Source organism: Trachurus japonicus, chromosome 18, assembly GCF_045865225.1.
Source record: "Trachurus japonicus isolate A0001 chromosome 18, Traja_1.0".
NCBI classification, from domain to species: Eukaryota; Metazoa; Chordata; class Actinopteri; order Carangiformes; family Carangidae; genus Trachurus; species Trachurus japonicus.
In genome coordinates, this window is record NC_140924.1 from 25,173,027 (window position 1) to 25,191,452 (window position 18,426).

The 18,426-nt window shown below is 41.1% G+C and overlaps 2 protein-coding genes across 3 annotated transcripts; both read right to left on the reverse strand.

The window, feature by feature from the left end:
* Nucleotides 1-6,509, reverse strand: fcer1g (Fc epsilon receptor IgFc epsilon receptor Ig). Of its 2 annotated transcripts, none has more exons than XM_085760525.1 (5): nucleotides 6,299-6,509; nucleotides 2,506-2,597; nucleotides 1,773-1,820; nucleotides 390-413; nucleotides 1-281 (listed from the first exon to the last, which is right to left on the reverse strand). In XM_085760525.1, exons 1-5 carry the CDS (start codon nucleotides 6,468-6,470, stop codon nucleotides 228-230), a joined length of 390 nt encoding a protein of 129 aa, XP_085616651.1. In that variant the 5' UTR covers nucleotides 6,471-6,509; the 3' UTR covers nucleotides 1-227. The 2 variants fall into 2 exon arrangements, with proteins under 2 accessions (XP_085616651.1, XP_085616653.1); XM_085760527.1 differs by lacking the exon at nucleotides 6,299-6,509 and adding an exon at nucleotides 5,727-5,895 and having other exon boundaries at nucleotides 37-281.
* A 187-nt stretch (nucleotides 6,510-6,696) lies between these two features.
* On the reverse strand, nucleotides 6,697-18,348 carry ndufs2 (NADH:ubiquinone oxidoreductase core subunit S2). Its single transcript, XM_085760524.1, has 13 exons — nucleotides 18,214-18,348; nucleotides 16,308-16,411; nucleotides 15,752-15,942; nucleotides 15,263-15,383; nucleotides 14,347-14,459; nucleotides 12,433-12,507; nucleotides 12,085-12,162; nucleotides 11,756-11,961; nucleotides 10,404-10,533; nucleotides 8,289-8,384; nucleotides 7,489-7,572; nucleotides 7,029-7,086; nucleotides 6,697-6,920 (listed from the first exon to the last, which is right to left on the reverse strand). Exons 1-13 carry the CDS (start codon nucleotides 18,318-18,320, stop codon nucleotides 6,883-6,885), a joined length of 1,401 nt encoding a protein of 466 aa, XP_085616650.1. The 5' UTR covers nucleotides 18,321-18,348; the 3' UTR covers nucleotides 6,697-6,882.
* Nucleotides 18,349-18,426: the final 78 nt, after the last annotated feature.

Consider the following 18,426-nt stretch of genomic DNA (forward strand, 5'->3'; position numbering starts at 1 on the left):
AAGCATTTCTGAGAAATGCTGACACAGTCTCAACTTCCCTGTTTCTTTTTTCTTTCTTAACTTCCCACAAATTCAGAGCAAAAGGGAAATGCACACTGCTACACTTAATCTCACATTCTCTCCTTATCTTTGCAGAATATAACAGGCAATATTTAAATACATCGAAACAAAATAAGGAGGATCTGCTGTATATAAAAAATTGCTCTCTTGGACTCTGAGCCCTCAGATCACTTCTTCATGCCGATGGTTTCATATGTGTCCTGGGCGTGGGGGGTCAGACCCTGATAGACAGACACAGACAGGAGACGAGAGTCATTTAATAATCATAATTTTTGTGGAATATTTAAAAAATCATCTGATTTCCTCTCACATAGTAGATGGAAACTCACCGTATAGATGCCCTCTTCAACATTCTGCCGGGGGCAGAGAGAACAAGATTAGATATAGTAAACACAGCACGTACGTATGTGTGGGTGTGAGTGTGCCTTTCTTTCTCTGTTGTGGCAAGATGCATGTATGAAGTTGTGTATGAAGAGTGTAAAGAGGAAGAATAAGAACAAGCTATAAGAGAAGTGATGCACGCCAGAAAGCCCCAGACCAGTGTGTGTGTGTGTGTGTGTGTGTGTATCTCAGTGTGGGCTGTGAGCAGTTTGTGGCTGGTATTCAGTATAATAATAGACTGAAAAAAGCCAAAGCATTAAAACTGAAGCTCAGTGGTTAAAGGTCCTGTAGTGAAAAGAAAACCTATCTTCACATGGTGAGGCTTAAAGAGCATGACCAATAGCGATAAAATTAAAGCTGATCTCATATTTTTTATTCAATATTTTTTTTCAATTCTATTATTGTAATGTCCACCAATTTTGGAAATGAAAGTTCCAGTGTTTCACTTCCCTCAAATTTCAGGATTTTCTCTTTTGTAGACACGAAAGAGGCGGCAGAGCCTGGTGCTTTCTCATTCTGATTAGACTACTTCCTCCATTTCCCATAGTGCAATGCACTTTTATCCTTCCCAGTCCAAACAAGGAAGAATTAAAGAAAAAAGTCTTCAAGCCTAAACTGAGATTACGTGGTAAAACTGTTGGAATTGACCATTTGATGTCACCCAAGTATAAAACGACTGACCCAAACTGCACTTTACTGGTTGGCTGATGCATGTATGCTTTATGGGAACACATGGGCAACATATTAATAAACCATAATGAGGTCAGCTTTATTCTGAACGTGTGGCTGCTTCTAGAGAGAGCCTGTGGTGAAGTTTTTTCTCTCTCTCTCTGTTCTGTGATGTCACACCTGGGTCTGACTGCTTCTTGGTCATTTCAGGAAATGAAACCTTTTTCTTCTTTTTCTTTTTACACAGCGCAGCCTGCCTCGCCACTCTCTGATAGAAAGCCAAACAATAATGCGTGCATTGCAGGCTTGTGCTTATTTTGACTCCTCTGGTTGCCTGCATTGTTTTTTTTCCCACTGAGGTTTGACCCAACCTGTGAGAACAGGTCTGTCTGCAGAGAGGAGCGCCGGCCCTTTGCTTTGGTTTGCTCTGTGATGACATGTCTAATATTTGCCATGTTTTCTAATGCCTCTCATTCTATAAAGTCAAAATAAACCAGCTTGTTTATTTTGACTTTTTCAACCCAAGACGTTCCTGTGACCACCCAGCACCTGACTTTCATTGTGGCTGTGCATCATGGGAGGATTTTGTTCATGCATCTATAACTATAATGATGTATTTTAGACCACATCATGCCATGCTGTGTGCATAAATCCTTTCTCACCTGCTTCGGCTTTCCTTTCCCAGCTTCAGCCGCTTTAGCATTGTAGATCTGTGAAAAGACAGGGTCAAATTAGATGACAACACCGTGTGTGTGTGTGTGTGTGGAAAAGTGGCCACAGTAGACACCTACTATAGCGGGAAGTGCTACAGAGCTATACAGAGGAGGTGTTAAAGTCTCCAGACAGATCGTGCCTACGCGATGGCAACAAAACTGTGCAAAATATGGTCACTGAAACTAAACTGGTGAGGTCCGACCTATTGACCTGAGCACGCATGAAGCAATGCAGCAATGACTACTGAGTATTCATTGATCATCTTCATTTTGGACTTGGGAGTCTCTTGATTTTCATATTATATTAGGTCGGTTGAGTGGCCATGAAAGCATTGATACAAGAGAACATTAGAAAGCATCGGAAACAAAATGCTCATGTTGTTTCTTCACTTTAAAATTAAGTGTATATTCCATTCTCATTATACAACACTCTGGCTTTATACATGTATTTAATATCAATTTACAAACAGAAACAGAAAATGCAGCAAAGAAAGAAAGAAAAGAAAGATCATTTAAAATCGTTATCTGGCAGTACAGTCAGGTAATATACGTATTCTAAAGGCTTCATTTTGCAGATGATACCCTACTTTACTTCATTGGCTTTTTAAAATGACTTTTGTCTTGCATATATCTATAATTATTATAAACAGGTTAGTTGTGCGTCCATGTAGAACATGCAAACCTTGATTCTGCAGTAGAGAGCTGTCAGGATGATGCCGTACAGAAACAGGATTCCATCCAGGATGTAGCAGACCTGAGGTTCTGCCAGAGCGACTGAGGAAACACAGGACAACAACGTATGAGAGAAAGCGTAATAACAGAACTACCGCTAAAGGGATGAAGTGTAACAATCCTCTCTGCGCTGAAAAAACTTTACATCAGGGCTCCGGCATCTCAAGCTTTGCCCAACAGTTGCATCAGCGCATCATGTAATAGTGGACCAGCAGACACCCGTGATATTGTGTCATGTTATGTGACGATCACGTCCGTCGGTGACGGTGAAGCTACTTCTCTGTCATTTACAGAAGCCCAGCATTGAGAAGTGGTGCTGTCGCCATCTCACATTGTGAAACAGACAGCTGCTGTTACATCGAAATCACTGTGAGAAGCAAACTGTGCCGTCTTAAACACTAATTATGGACTGGTCAGAAACATGCAAGAAGAGTTGATGTACACCTGCTACTGAATACCAGAATTATTTATTAATAACTTGATATGATATAGATATGAAGAGGATAAACAAAATAGAAATGGCCATGGTGTCACCTGTTGATGAGGAATGTCTGACACATTTTGATGATGATTTCTATCTTCAGGAAAGCAGGAAGCAGGACTACCAACAGGTGAGACAACATGACGGTGGTTGTGATGCAGCATCCACGCACTGTCATAGTGTATACCTAAACTTTACTATGTTTTGCATTTGGCAACTTTTTTTTATGATCACAGATCACTTTACACAGCAGACATCAATCTCTTGGTTCACAGTTACCAGCAAGAAAGAAATATGTCGGGTGTAATGTTAAATAATATGCTCAATACAAAAACAGGGGTGTTGCATTTTCCATGTTGTAGACACTGTGACTCAGCAGCAACATTTTTTATACTGCGTAGGCAAACCCTTTTTTTTACCAAATTGAGACATAATTATATATTATATTATTTTAAATTACCACAGTAATATAATATAATATAATATAATATAATATAATATAATGTTAAATGGATGGGACCCTAAGAGATGGACTCTCAGGGTCCATGCTACGACATAAAGGTTTATAAAGTAAGACAGCTGGATTTTGTCCTCATTTGGGAAAAGTAAAGAGCTGTGTTTCATGTAATGTTTGTGCGTATAAGTCGAGATAACACCAACTATCTCCTGTGAATTTGCGCTGTGTTATCATTTTGTTATCATCATCAACCACTCAAAGAAATGTCGCCTGCACAACTGACTGGAAAGCCACAAGCTTTGAGCCGTCATGCTTTGAAAGACCCCCACTGCAGACGACTTCATCTTTAACCTTTGGTACAAAGAAGAACCAATGCTGCAGAAATGAGACACAAACCCACCACAGAAGCTCACAGACACATGGTTGTTGTGTGTCTTCACCCAGAACATCTGACAGAGTTCTAGAGGCGTTTCTGAAGACGCAGCCTGAGTGTTTAGATCCAGGACCTCAGCTGCACTGATGCATGATGGATAATGATTTACATTGGGCTGCACTGTATCTGACTTTTTGTTGTTAAGAAATGTTTTTTGGCTGCAGAGGATTTATATTCACTTTAAGTAATTGACTCCAATTTGTTAAGTAATTTATATTAATTAATTTATATTTCTATAACTGTTCAGAGAAATTTAGGCTACATGAACATTCATGGATATTGCTCCATTGTCCTTTTTTGTTTTTGTCTTCAGGCCAACAGCATTTAAAAAAAAAAAAAAAAGCAATCATCCTACATAATCTAATCATTCTGCTCCTTTGATCCTGGTTTGATTTGCTCTTATGTTAACCTGCCAGGCTTCACATCACACTTATATAACATCTCCCACACTTCATTCAAGAAAACACAGCCAGGTAGGTGAGAAAAATTAAAGTGTCTGCAGCTGTGGTTTAAAAACCTCTTTACAACTTAATTTGAAAATTAAAAATTATAAATTCCAGTAGTATTTTATTTAAAAAATATTAGATCTAAATGCATGTTATGAATACATCCAATTAGTTCGGCCTAGCCTAACTTTGTTAAATTTAACTACTTAGAATAATTTGTGTGGCCCACTTAAGACTCCATATGTTCAATCCTGTCATAATAACCTCTGATTGCGTGCAGCACACATGGACTTCCAATGTATTTGAATGTTTTCCCCACATTTTGATAATTACCATGACAACTCTTATGAAGAAATCCCCATTGCCACATCATGCTCCGTCATGTTCCTTCCTTCCCACTTTTTTCTCCACATCATAAATGCAGGGGAATGAATCAGTGCTCAGAAAAACCACTGATCAAATTGTGCATCAGTAAAATTCCACATAAATTTGGCTTTGTCACAGAAACCTGCTCACTGATGGACTGGTTTGTCTCAGATAAGCTGAGACACAGTCGTCTAAAGTGCTAAGAGTTTTGAACACTTCACTTTTAGCTGTTCATGTGAACCAACCATTGGTGTGATACATGTATCTGCATCACCATCTCTGGTTTCCCGCAGCTCACATACAGTGCAGGTGAAGAGGAAGCAGAACACTGAGCCATCTGCTCAAAATAACCTTGATACCATGATATTATAATTATATGACTTCCTTGATCTCAGTGTATGTACGTATAAATCAACCTGATCCGTAGTGCGTTTCAAACTCACAACTAATTTAAAGATTTTTTTTTTTTGTAAATTAGTGCGATTGTTTCTCGCAAGTCCAGATACACACATACACACACAAACATACACCACTTGGCTGAGACTGTCGACCACAGGCGCAGTAACTAGGCCATGGTCAGTGGTGGTTTGGAATTAAAAGTGAAACGTGTGTTATAGCCAGAATAAACCCGTTTGATTCGATTTTATGGTCACTACTTCGCACGCACTTTTACCATTTCTCATTCCCCTGGCCGTTTTCTTGATCGACTGCTTCCTCATTTGGTTGATTTAATGTTGAAAAGTACTTTTTTTTCTATCCACAACCCCCAAATTGTTACTTATCTCCTGTATCAATTTTGGGGGTGTGGACAGAAGAAAAAAAAAAGTACTGGAATGGAAAAGTAGCACATTTGAATCATCAGTAGTTTGAATCATCATACTTTACCGCACAAGGCCTACAGCCAGTATTAACTGGGTAAATATACATCCTGACTTGTGTAAAGAAATGTATACAAAGTTGTATAAATTGAATAGTTTGATCTTCTTACCTCCAATAGATCCCATGCCTGCTATAGCTGTATATCACAGATGTATATTTTAGAGTAGAATCAGAGATCACATACAGCAAGAGAGCCAGTACCCAGTGACAGAGGCAGCAGTAATGATGAAGAACATGACCGTTTCCGTTTCCTAAATTTCTCTGTGGCAGGGTGTATGTGAGAATTAAAGAAAAAAAAAAGTGCCCATGCACACCAGCGTCAGTGTCTGTGGCCACAAGTGGCAAGAAGCAGCAGGGTCAGCTTCTCTTTTCACAGGAACTGTAAATGTGGCGGCTTCGTCTGTGCTGCCTGCAGAGGAGGAGGCCGAGCAGCACAGCAGCTCACCGTGGTAACGACAGACAGACAGACAGACAGACATGTACATACCCTCCTGCCAACATCAGGCAGCAGGTTTTAGGTTATGTTTCAGAAAAGAAAAAAAAAGGCAATGTAGAATCTAGATCATTAGGTTACATCACACCACCCACCTCACACCCTGTTAACATACAACTCAACATCGCAGCTTCTTCTGTCGACTTTCAGTTTGTTTTATCAGACATACACTCGAACCGACGACTCACCGGCTCTCCCGAAACACATCCACAGTGGGATCCCCACCAGCAGTGGGCTCCTGCCCCACACGGCCATGGCGACACAGACTGGGCTCCTTTCAGCGAAAACGGCAAACACGACTTTTGCTGTGGGTGGTTTTTTTTCTTTCTGTGCGTTCTGGTGAAGACTCGAGTATTGCATATACCTCACACAGCCAAGAGGGGAAGTTGTGGTCTGAGCTCTAAGTCCACTTGTCTCAGATCTCATCAGACCACTCCCCCTTTTAACACCAAACCAGAGGAAGGACATATCACTGAGGCTTTTGTCTCTTTTCTCATGTTTATACTTCTTTTTTTTTTCTTTTTTTTTAACTACTTGCAGTTCAGATCTAAACATAAATATAAGACTAAATAAAATCAACTCACTACTTTTGTCTTCAGTCATAAAATATTTATTAGGTTTATTTGGACATTGTACATCACTGATTATAAGCAGAGTTATCAGACAAGAGTGTCACTACAGCGAATAGTGAACAGGAAGAGAACCTGACTAGCAGATGTGTGAAGGGGAGAACAAATTCTCTTCAGGGAACAAACCCATTAGCAGCGTCACGTTAACGGTCAACCTCTCCAAACACGATGTCCTGTGTACCTGAGGGGAGAGGAGGAAGAGGCTCACCACACGCACACAAACGGCATATTTCTGCATAATTACATTCGACCTATGTGTTCAGAGTGAGAGCGTAATAATCATTCTTACCGATAATGGCCACCACGTCGGCCAACATGTGTCCTTTGGCCATTTTATCCAGACCAGCCTGGAGAGGAGAGAACACATTAAGACTCGGTTAAGTGAATATTCATAATTCATGAGATTATAGCCTACAGTTAATGCACTAACTACTCTAATAGTTTGTTTATGCAACTTGAAAAGACATTTTTAGCCTCAAAGACAGAAATTCAAATGACTGTGTTGAACAGTGGTTGGTGTTGCCATGAGCTAGGAGACGGGGGCAGGAAGGAGGGACATGGGGGGAGGGAGGGGAGGAGGAAGAGGGTCTGTGTGCTTTGAAAAATGGTTCTATAGTAGTTAGAAAATGTACTTAATGAAGTAAAAGTAGCCTTAAGGACGAGATGTTACACGCACTGAATAATTGATACCCGGTGTGTTTAATATTTCACTGTGTCTTGTTAAGTTTGTCTTTGTTTTAAGTGCGCACCAAGTGAGCGAATCCGGGAGCTTTGATCTTGCAGCGGTAGGGTCTGCTGGAGCCGTCTGAGACCAGATAAACACCAAACTCTCCCTGCGAGCGACACACACACACACAAAAATACACTCAGTAAGCATATTACATCATGTCAAATCCCCAGAGGCCCACACAAGGTTCCCAATTAACTGAGACTGAGAAAAGCCTGCGTGCACTACTCTTTTGTTTGCTGAGCTAAAAGAAGAAGCTGAACTGTGAGGAGTCTGTTAGAACAGTGGTTCTCAAAGTGGGGTCCGGGGACCCCAAGTGGGCCTGAAGAGGGTTAAAGGGGGTCCGCAACTTTTTCTTGAAATTTTACCACTTTTTTCAAGTTTTTTTTTAAACTTTATTTATTTTTCTGGAGAAATTCTTTTCTTTCTTTTTTGAATTTTTACCACTTTTTCTAGAATTTTTTAAAAACTTTTTTTGAGAAATTTTACCACTTTTTTGGGGGGGAAATCTTAATACTTTCCAATATTTCCAAATATTCACACCATTATTGGCCCTAATTTGAATGTATATTCACTAAAAAAGTATCGTTATTCAGTATCAGAATAAATATTTGTGTATTTCTGGTGTCTGCTTCAAAATGTTGTCCAATGGGGGTCCGTGGTCTAATTTGTGTCAGTTTAGCAGTCCTTGATGTTGAAAAGGTTTGAGAACCACTGTGTTAGAACATCTACAGGTTATTTTATGAACCAGAGGGAAACAACAGGAAGTTCATTTTACACACAACTGCACAACTTGTCTTCAGTGTTGTACAAAAGTCTCACCTTTGGTGCCTCCACAGCTGTGTATGTGGCCCCTGGGGGAACCTGGTAGCCCTCTGTGTACAGTTTGAAGTGGTGGATAAGAGACTCCATCGACATCTAGGACAAAGACAGAGAAAAAAAAATGATAAGGCTGATGTAATAACTACGTTTAGGAAGTTGTGAGTCAGCGTGTAGAAAGAAGGACAGTTTCTACTGAGGGCGTTTCTGGTTAAATTTAGGAGGCAGGAACTTTACAGGAGCGTTCTCTGACTGGGCCACTGTGTCTCCACTGCAGAGTGGGACCTGTAGAGGTCATACTGGACTCTAGAGGCGGATTTTGATTGACAAGCTTAAAATCATAATTTGCTTTTAGTGGTGTGTGTTTTTTTGAAAAAAAAAAAAAAGTTTCAATTGTCGTGTAAACATTGTGCGGCACCTTTTCTTTTAAAATCATTCATCTCATCTGCCATCAACATCATCAACAACTCACTATGAAATCATTTTAAAGGGACAACGAGGAGTTTCTATTTGGTTATAAAAAAGTCTCACATTAATGTGGATGAATCTACGTTACCACTTGTTAATGGGCCCATTTTCGATAAATATATCGTTTTGTCTCTAACGTTATTTTGTTATTATTAAGACCCCCTCCCATGAAAATCGTGTTTTTCGTGCTTTTCACATGTTCCTGTGGCATTTTTCTTGTGTTAGAGGACATATCAGCAGAAAAGGAAGTGCAAAATTGCATTTCTGAGTTTTTCTGCCTTCAAATTGCTGTGAACCAATGGCAGACGCAAACTGGCAGTTTCAGGGAGACTGGAGCTGACGTGTCACAGCTCCAGGGGAGGGAACTAGTGCTACAAGCTCCCGCCCCGCTCTGCATCTGGCTCAGAGGTGAAAGGCTTGACAGCTCGGTGTAGCTATCAAGGTATAACAGATCTAGCTCACCTGGTAGAGCAACTTGCACTATGAGCAAGGACTACAGTCCAGTCTGGGATCGAATCCCAGTGTGGAGTTTTACGCTAAACACGCTGAATCTGTAATTGTACAATGTCCAGCTGTCAGCGTGTGAGGGGGTGGCTGGGCAGGTGCAGAGCAGCGCAGTCTCCGCCCACCCTCCAGAGGTGCATTGCTAATGTGCATTGCTAATGAGCTGGTTTTAAAATGACCAAAAAGGGTCGCGGGAGGGGGGCTTTAGTGGTGGTGGAAATGCTGGTCGAGCCGACCAGCATTTCCTTACATTTTCGGTTTTGTGGCGAGTCATGAGAATAACGCAGCCGAATCGCCGTTTATGGTCGGAACTACGACGGTATGTGAACCTCTTTGAACCTCTGACTTTAATTCTTGATGAATGAAAACATGAGTCCGTCTTGCGCCGGTCAAAGAATTTCACGGTGCGCGGAGGCTCATAAATGTAGTGTGAAAACGCTTCGCTTTTCCAAAACTCCTCATTGTCCCTTTAATGTCCTCATTCTGTATTGTATGTACTACTGTATTTATTTGTGTTGTTTTTATGTCAAAACTGTGTTTTTAACTTGTGTTTCTTTTATTCTATCCACATCTGTGAGCACGTCAAAGATGAATTTACGCTGCTTTTTGCAGGAAACAATACAGGTTTTTCTGATTCTGATTCTGCTCTTGCTGTTTTTTCCGGCAGTGTAGACAGTTTGTAATAATCCTGGGTTTAAAAAAAATGCTGCTTATTTCGGGGCTTTCTCATGTCTCTGAGTACAGCCAATCAGCACAGAGGAAACCTCAAGCCCCACCTGGGATTTTTTCGGGGCCACTCGGAGTACCTATCCCGAGGCAGGGACTCATTTACTAGCTATGGAGACGCGCGCTAACGGCCCCCGGCCCCTGAGTTCCTGCAGTGGGAACGAGGCTACAGATGTGATGAACTAGAGGTGATCTCCTGCCCTGAAGGCTGCAGAGCCAAAGTAGATTTTACAGCAGGACTGGCCTAATTCTGTAAAGAGGGGAGCGTGAAGACAAATTAGTGACGCCTCAGAAATATAATGAACACAGAGTAGTGGTGAAGTGCAGTGGGGAGGGGGGGGGCAAGGTGTAACACTGAGATGAATCGGCCTGTAGCTTTTATTCAAACCACCACATGTTCCAGACAGGAGCTCCACTCACCTTCATCTCAGACCTCTTGGGTGGAGCCACTTTAGCATCATCCACCTTAATCTCTCCCTCTGGCATCTTGTTGAGCGCCTGGTGCATGATGTAAAGGGACTGTCTCATCTCCTCCACTCTGCACAGATACCTGCACCACACACACACACACACACACACACACACACACACACACACACACAAACAGCCGTGAGCTACTTGAGTGATGCAGATAAGAGTGCACATCAGTGAATCAGCCACAACTCATGATTCGCCCTAACTCGGTGTAGAAAGGTCACAGTGGAGGAAGTGGTCATGTGATCACAGAGCAGATCCATTCACACACACCAGCTCATTTCTTTTCATTTCTTCTGAATGAAACACTTCTGATCATTGTGGTGCTCCTCGCTGACAGCTCACTTCTATTCATTGTTCAGACAGTGGAACGACAAACGCTGCAGGAGTGAGAATCTTTAAGCAGCTGCAGCACACTCACATCTAAACAATGATTTATTAACACACGGTGGACCAGTAACGTCATAAAACGCCTCTAATAGACACAGAGCTGGACTCAGTGTTTCAATGATGTGGATGTAGAACACCTGTCTGATAGATGTGTTTTATCCATAGGGGCACCATACCATACCATAGTATACCATGCCAAAATACCTGTTTATCACATTAAACTGGCTTCAATCTGCTACGGAGTCTCTGTATTTCTAACTAAAAACAAGATTTTAGTTGCATTTTATTAAAAAAAGATGTTAAAAATGAAGATGCTTCCTGTGTAGAACAGTAAAAGTTCTGTATTTTGTTTAAATGTGTTACTGCAGTATTGTATGTATTGTATTCTTGTCTCAAATGGAGCCGTTCTGATATTTCATGGCTTTTCAAACAGGTTCTCGTTTGTTTTGCATCCGCATATACTCAAAGGTTTCCTAAAGTCAAGTAGTTACATATAAATCAGTGGTTCCTGTATGGGAGCAGGAGAATAATGATACTGCAGCCGTTTCCTGGTTATTACACACAGACAATTAAAAAGTCACCACTTGTGTTGCTGACAAACTTTCATACATACTGTGACCATTGGGCTTGTGTTTCTCTTTCCACATTCATTTTATGAGTCTGAATATTTGTGGTTTTTAATAACTGTAGAAACTTTAACAAAGACATCAAGGTTTCTTTTTTCAATTAATCCCTTAATTTAGTTTAAAATGTCATGATATGGAGTTATCGTGCTTTTGGGAATAACTAAAATTCCTTACAACCTAGAACTCCCTATCAAACTTTGCAATTAAGAAACAAGTCAGGTGTTCAGAAATAAAATGGAAGAAAAACGAAAGAGTAAACGACAGCCAGTATCAGGCCCGTACCTGTCGTAGCAGTCTCCTTTGCTTCCAATGGGGACGTCAAACTCCACCTGGTCATACTTGTCATACGGCTGGGACTTCCTCAGGTCCCATTTGATGCCAGAGCCTCGCAGCATCACTCCACTGAAGCCGTAGTTGAGGGCTTCCTCGGCGGTGACCACCCCGATGTCCACTGTACGATTCTTCCAGATGCGGTTGAAGGTCAACATCTGCACAGAGGGAGACGTGAACGTTTACTGGTTTGATCTTCAGCCGATTCTCTTCATGCTTCATCTTGTCCTGAGCTGGTGGAAGGATGAAGAAAACGACGAGCAGCACAGCGAGTGACTCACCTCTTCCACTTCATCTATTCTGATGGAGAAGTTCTTGCACCACTCGTAGATGTCGTCCATCAGGCCCAGGGGCATATCCTGCAACACAGTCAAGACCATCAACGCTTGATGGATGATGCCATTTGATCATAGTATGATGAGGAACTCTAACTGCACATTTAATGATGTGTAACTGCTGAACAACTTTTTTTTAAAAACATTTGTCTCGTATCATTTTTTCTCTTTGCAGCTGTTGCAACAAGTTCCCCAAAACAGCTTATTGTGCTGGTTGTTGTTGTCATTACGTAACCACATCAGAATGTGAATACAGACAGAAAAAGAGTCACTTTATTCAGGGATGTTTCCTACCTGATGGACACCACCAGGTCTGACGTATGCTGCGTGCATTCTGGCTCCAGACACGCGCTCGTAGAACTCAAACATCTGAGAGGAAACAAGACAAACAATCCACTGTTAACACCATCCACTTAGTGATTGGTGCAGGTTGTGTTGCTAAATACATCAAAAGCATCTTTAAGATGAGTGATGAAACCCAAACTGCTGCTTTGTAATACAGTTTGTATGCTCATGCTCATATTGTCTGTCTGTTGTAAGGTTGTCTTGCTTTGTCATCTATAGTGTTGTCATCTTTTTTTCCGTAGTAAGTCAATTTTAACAATGTTATGATTAATTGTTGTTCACATTCTAACCCATTTGTATTATCTGTAGCCTACTGATTATTGTTCTTAGATGAATTCTTTTTTTTTCCCTCACAATCTTTTGATTTGTTTCATTTTAGGCAGCCTTTGTAACACCTGACGGAAACTCGTCTTTTGGCTGAATCTGTTAGTGTTAGTAAAACCTGACACTTCCACTTTGGACTGTTCACATTCTATTGAAAAAAAACAACCTGATGTACAGTATTTGCAGTTTCAGGCATTTTAGTGATAGTGTGATCAGAAGCTTTAGCTGAGATACAAGGAAAGTCATTTAAAATGCATCTTACACTGGTATGAGATCATACTATGCTTTACCTCAGGGGTCACCAGCTATACTATATTTGGGGGCTGGACATTCAAATTAAATTAAATTAAATTTTCACATTTAAGCCTAATCATTTAGTTTTTGATATTTATTGTCTTGATATTTGAAGGCATCTTTAGCCTTTGTCAGTCAGGCTCCTACCACCTGTATCACAGTCAAACACCTGGAGTGATATCTGTGGGTGCCATGTCCATCACTGGCTTCAACGCAGCGTAATGGACAAAACAATGAAAATAATCAACTTCTTCAGAGGAAACGCAAATACGCAGCAACGCCTGTTCTGCAAATTTGTTGTGAAATCTCAAGCCACTCATGATGACCCATTTCTGATAAAGTTATTTCAATCTATTGCTTTTAAAGGTGTACAGAAATGGCCGTTTGTCCTGTTTGTCGCACCGAGTTGTCACGAGCTGCAACACGAGTTTACCCGAGTTAGGAAAATGAATTTGATTGGTCGTTATCGAGCGGGCGGGATATTCAAAGCTTGGGGCGAGCCCGAGCTCCGTGTGTGTGTGTCTCAGACGTTTGAATGACGGATTACGGATCCAATATCAGTGGCTGATGAATCGTGTGCAGGCTGACGTATAATCCGGATTTACTCAAACATAGAATTTTGCACAAAGTTTGGCCTACATCGTCTGATAGATGAGTTACACTAATTTTATGACCCAGAGTGGGCTTAAATTCAATTTTCTTTTCTGTGCACCTTTAATAACGAGGACCACAAGATATTTTCTTTTTGATCCTCACAATTTCGGAATTGAGTCCCAGGCCGGATTGGAAAGTTCAGTGGGCCGGATTCAGCCCGCAGGCCGCCAGTTGATCATCACTGCTCTATCACAGGTGTCAGGTGTGCTGCATAGTTTGCTCTATCAATCAGTAGCAGAGATCCCCCTGACAATGAAAGTGAAAACTGCTCAGGTGAAATTAAAGAGCAGTCAACGGATACAGATTTTTGGGTCACAAATTTTCAGTTTACATCTATGATGTTGCATCATTTAGTAACTTGACTGTTGTTGTTATTTTTTATCTTTCCGGTTACCCGTGTGATGCTGGGTGTTGTGTGGATGCTGCTGTGGTGCACAGCTGTGGAAGCACAGAGGCTTTAAGCTCAGAGCAGAGGATTTCAACATTCCAGACCGAACAGAACATTTCTAACCTAGCCAACAGAACAGAACAGAACAGAGCGACTCTCGGGGTAAACTGTGTGATAAAGAGTTAGGCAGCGTGGCTCCACACCTTCTCTCTCTCCTCGAACATCCAGAAGAACGGCGTCATGGCGCCGATGTCCAGGGCGTGTGTGGTGATGGCCATGATGTGGTTCAGGATGCGAGTCAACTCTCCAAACAGCACTGCACAGCAACACACAACACATGCACTCATTAACAATTACATGATCTATTAGTCTAGTCATTATTTTCTGATCAACTACAAATATTTTATATAATAAGAAGTGACAAGAATTCACCACAAATGAATATTTGCTGTTTCTCTTTCTATGAGGTAAAGTGGATCTGTTTTACTATGGACTGATTGTAACAAGAGAAAATAAAAATAAAAATCTCTTATCTTCTTTCTCACAATTTGTGAAATATGGACCAATCAATAAATCAAGTGAACAACTGAATAGATTTTGCACAATGACATTAAATGTAATAGTAAAAAGCCTTCCATGATATATTTGGTTCCTACACATTTTACATTTCCAAATTCCATAGTATGGAATTTGGAAATTGTATGTATTTTCCCAGACCCTAATTTCCAGACATCTCTGTAAAAGAAAATCAAATAATTTGTTACAGTTGAGTAAATAGATGTGTATCATGTAAATAAATCATTTGTTTTCATTATTCTGAATTACGTAACCAAATTATTTCCAGGAGATTGTAGCTAGGTACAATAGCACATACTGTACAAAATAATTAACCCACATACAGTAACTTCAGATAAGACCAAACCCAGATAAGTATTAAAATAAATATATTTCCATACAATAATTTCCATTTTCAATACTTTTCCAGCCCTGGAAATGTATAAAATCAAATTTCATACTTGTGTAGGAACCCTGTAAGACATTTTTGGCCTTATGTAATGTGATTTCAGGTGGTACACCTCTCCAGAATCAGCACAGGCTGAGCTCATTTTTAGCCTGTACCTCTGATCCACTCAGCGCGGGGCGGAGCTTGGATGTTGAGGAGCCTCTCCACAGCCAGAGAGTAGGCCTGCTCGTTACACATCATGGAAACATAGTCCAGACGGTCAAAGTAGGGCAGAGCCTGCAGCAGACGGAGAGGGGGAAGTGAGGCATACGGGCCTGGAGACTTCCAGGTAGGTTAAATAACACACGTCATGTGATAAACTGTCTATCTACAGCCATTTATACATGATACATGATGATGATTGCTTATGTGCTATCTAGTTTTTAAACTCATGCATTTTTCATTCTCCACCAGATTCTGCTGCTTTAGAAACAACGAGTGTATTCGAGGGCATTCAGCAAAACTGCTGTTTCCTATCTTGGTTAAAATGAGGAAATGTTTCTGTTGTTCCTGATTTCACTGCCTTTAAATAAGCTCATTTAAATATGACAAACAAATATGGTCCAGAGAATCGATATTAGAGGGTACGGTGAGTGCTTCAGTACCTGCAGGTAGGTTTTGTATTCGATGAGCTTCTCTGTGCCGCGGTGCAGCAGGCCGATGTGCGGGTCACACTTCTTGACCGACTCTCCGCTCAGCTCCAACACGAGACGCAGCACGCCGTGAGCCGCAGGGTGCTGGGGACCAAAGTTGATGGTCAGGTTGGACACATCCTTCTCTGCAGGAGGGTCCTTGTCTGGAGGAAGTAAATTATAGAGAAGATGATGAGGAAAATTCAGTGTTTCACTATATGTAAGGCTGTGCTGCTTCAGGTTTGACTTTTCTATGACACACCACATGTCAGATCCTGAAGTGTGTTGTCATTGAAAAGGATTCAATGCAGTGTATGATATGAATGGTTTTGTCACATATTAGGTCAGAAATTTAATGTGTATCCGTCTTAATAAGCGATGGAGGACAGACAACACCAGGAATATCAACAGAATTAGTCCTGGGTGTAAATAAAGCTATCATTCAAGGCAGAGTTTTACATTTTCACTTTTAAATCAAAAAAACAGCTTATAAAAACAAACAAAAACTAGAGTTAAAGGGTGCTGGTACCGTTCCATGGGGGTGGGGTCCATTTCTCGTTAAGGGCGGTGGGATACATCACTGCCCCGGCAAACTGCTCCGTCCACTCCACATCTGGCTGCCATTGTTTCTGCCTGTGAGACACACGAACACACGAGATCAGTCTGAGCTCCGAGTCGATGCCGATCACAGCAGAGAGGCAGAAATACATCAACAATCAGACTGTCTGCATAATCGGTACCAAGGCCAACCCTCCCTCCATCAGTGGTTGATTTCTGTCTACAAGTCAGTCCTTGGCAAGACAGCTCCATCTATCATCTCTTCCAAACCTCACCCATAGAACTAGTTACTACATCAAACTCCTCATCTCCAAGACTTCATCCATCCTCGGCCACAACTCCTTTTGTTTTGCAGCTGCAGTCAACTGAACACCCTTAAGGGTTGCCAATACAAGACAAGTGGAAACAACAAAAAACATACAAAGACAAAAAAAGAAAAAAAGAAAAAACTAAAGCAACTACTTATTCAGGGGTTAGACAAGACAAATAAACAAAGACAAGTGCTATGTTGGTGCAAACAGTGTTGTATACAGTATATAGATATGAATTGATGTTGTGGTGGAAGGTAGTCTGTGCATATGCAAGTGGCTATGTATTTGTATGTGCGTGTCTGTGATCATGCGTATGTGTTGATCTGTGTGTGTGCATCGATGTGTTGGAAATAATGGGGATGAACTGGAACAATTGGAGCTGGAGGAAGAGAAAGAGTATAAGCAAGAAAGATACATGCCAGATGGAAGAGAAAGAGAAGAGACAGAGCTATTTTGCTCAGATACATATGTATAAAGAAGAGAGAAAGGAGAGAGAAACGTGAAGATAAAGGGAGAGAAAAAAAACACCTCCAAAACACCCTTAAACTTACATCACTGTCATCTTTTACCATATTCAAGTGTAAAATCAGTCAGATCATTGTTGACTGTTGCTCTTGCTAATCTTACATACACATATGCACTCCCACCTGCACTGCATACACACATTCTCTCTTACATGCAAGTTGCATGATTGTCCCTTGACATGGCTAGTTTGTTTGTTGCATTGTATTGTTGTTGAATAATTATTGAATAATGTTGATTTTTGCTGGAGCCTCTTAGCCAGGTCATTTTTTATAAATGATGATTTGTTCTCAAACATTTTATCTAGATGAATATAGTTTAAATAAAATAAATACATTCTGAACAGGTGATGATGGGGTTACACTGTGCCTGCCAGCCTAATCTGGATGCAACACAATTAGGTCACCCTAATATAACAAATGGGGCTACTGATACTACAGTGCCATCAATAACAAAGTTACATGATCAAGTCTCATTGACTGTCCTGCACATAAAAGGTGAAAACCCCTTTCATAAACCTCCATGAAACCTGATATTCTGTCTTTCCTCTTGAACTGTCTATGTTAAAGATGTTGATGTTAGCTAGCATGGCCTCAGACACACAGTGTCTACTCCTCCACATGGGTCAGCTATAACACAATTATATTTACAGCCTCTTTACCGGGAGGTAGTCAGTTCTGTTAATGAGAGCTGGGCACAGAAGATGCACAGACTGTAACGTTACGGTAAACAGTGACACACGTTGGATAATGAGACAACTAGCAGTGTCAGCTAACAGCTAGGCAGCAGGAAAGCTAACCTGTCAACTATTAAAGATGGCGTACATGTTATATGTATGTCAGTACCTCATACAGACGTTTTTCATTCAGATAGGACAAATAGTAGCAGACGGCTTGTGTTGTTATAGCATGCAAAACCGGCTTATGTAGCAATATGCTAACATTAGCGTCTCGGTGTGCATGTCTGTATTGGAGCTAACAGCACAGACGGATAACAACACAACGGTCACACGAAGCGTCGTGTTTCGTCATTTTGTTACTGTACCTGTTTTGCAGCACCGTGCAGCCGGGGCTCAGCAAGTTGTTGGTTAATATTAATTTTGTTGAAGGACGTCCTAGTTTAGTAAGCGACCTCAACATCATGGCCGCCATCTTGGCTGACAGGCAACCTCTGGCCAATGACGTAGTAGAGAGGAGTTTCTTCTTTAGTTATTTTAGGGTTGTGTAAGATGTGTGTCCGCCACCTATCGGCCATCTG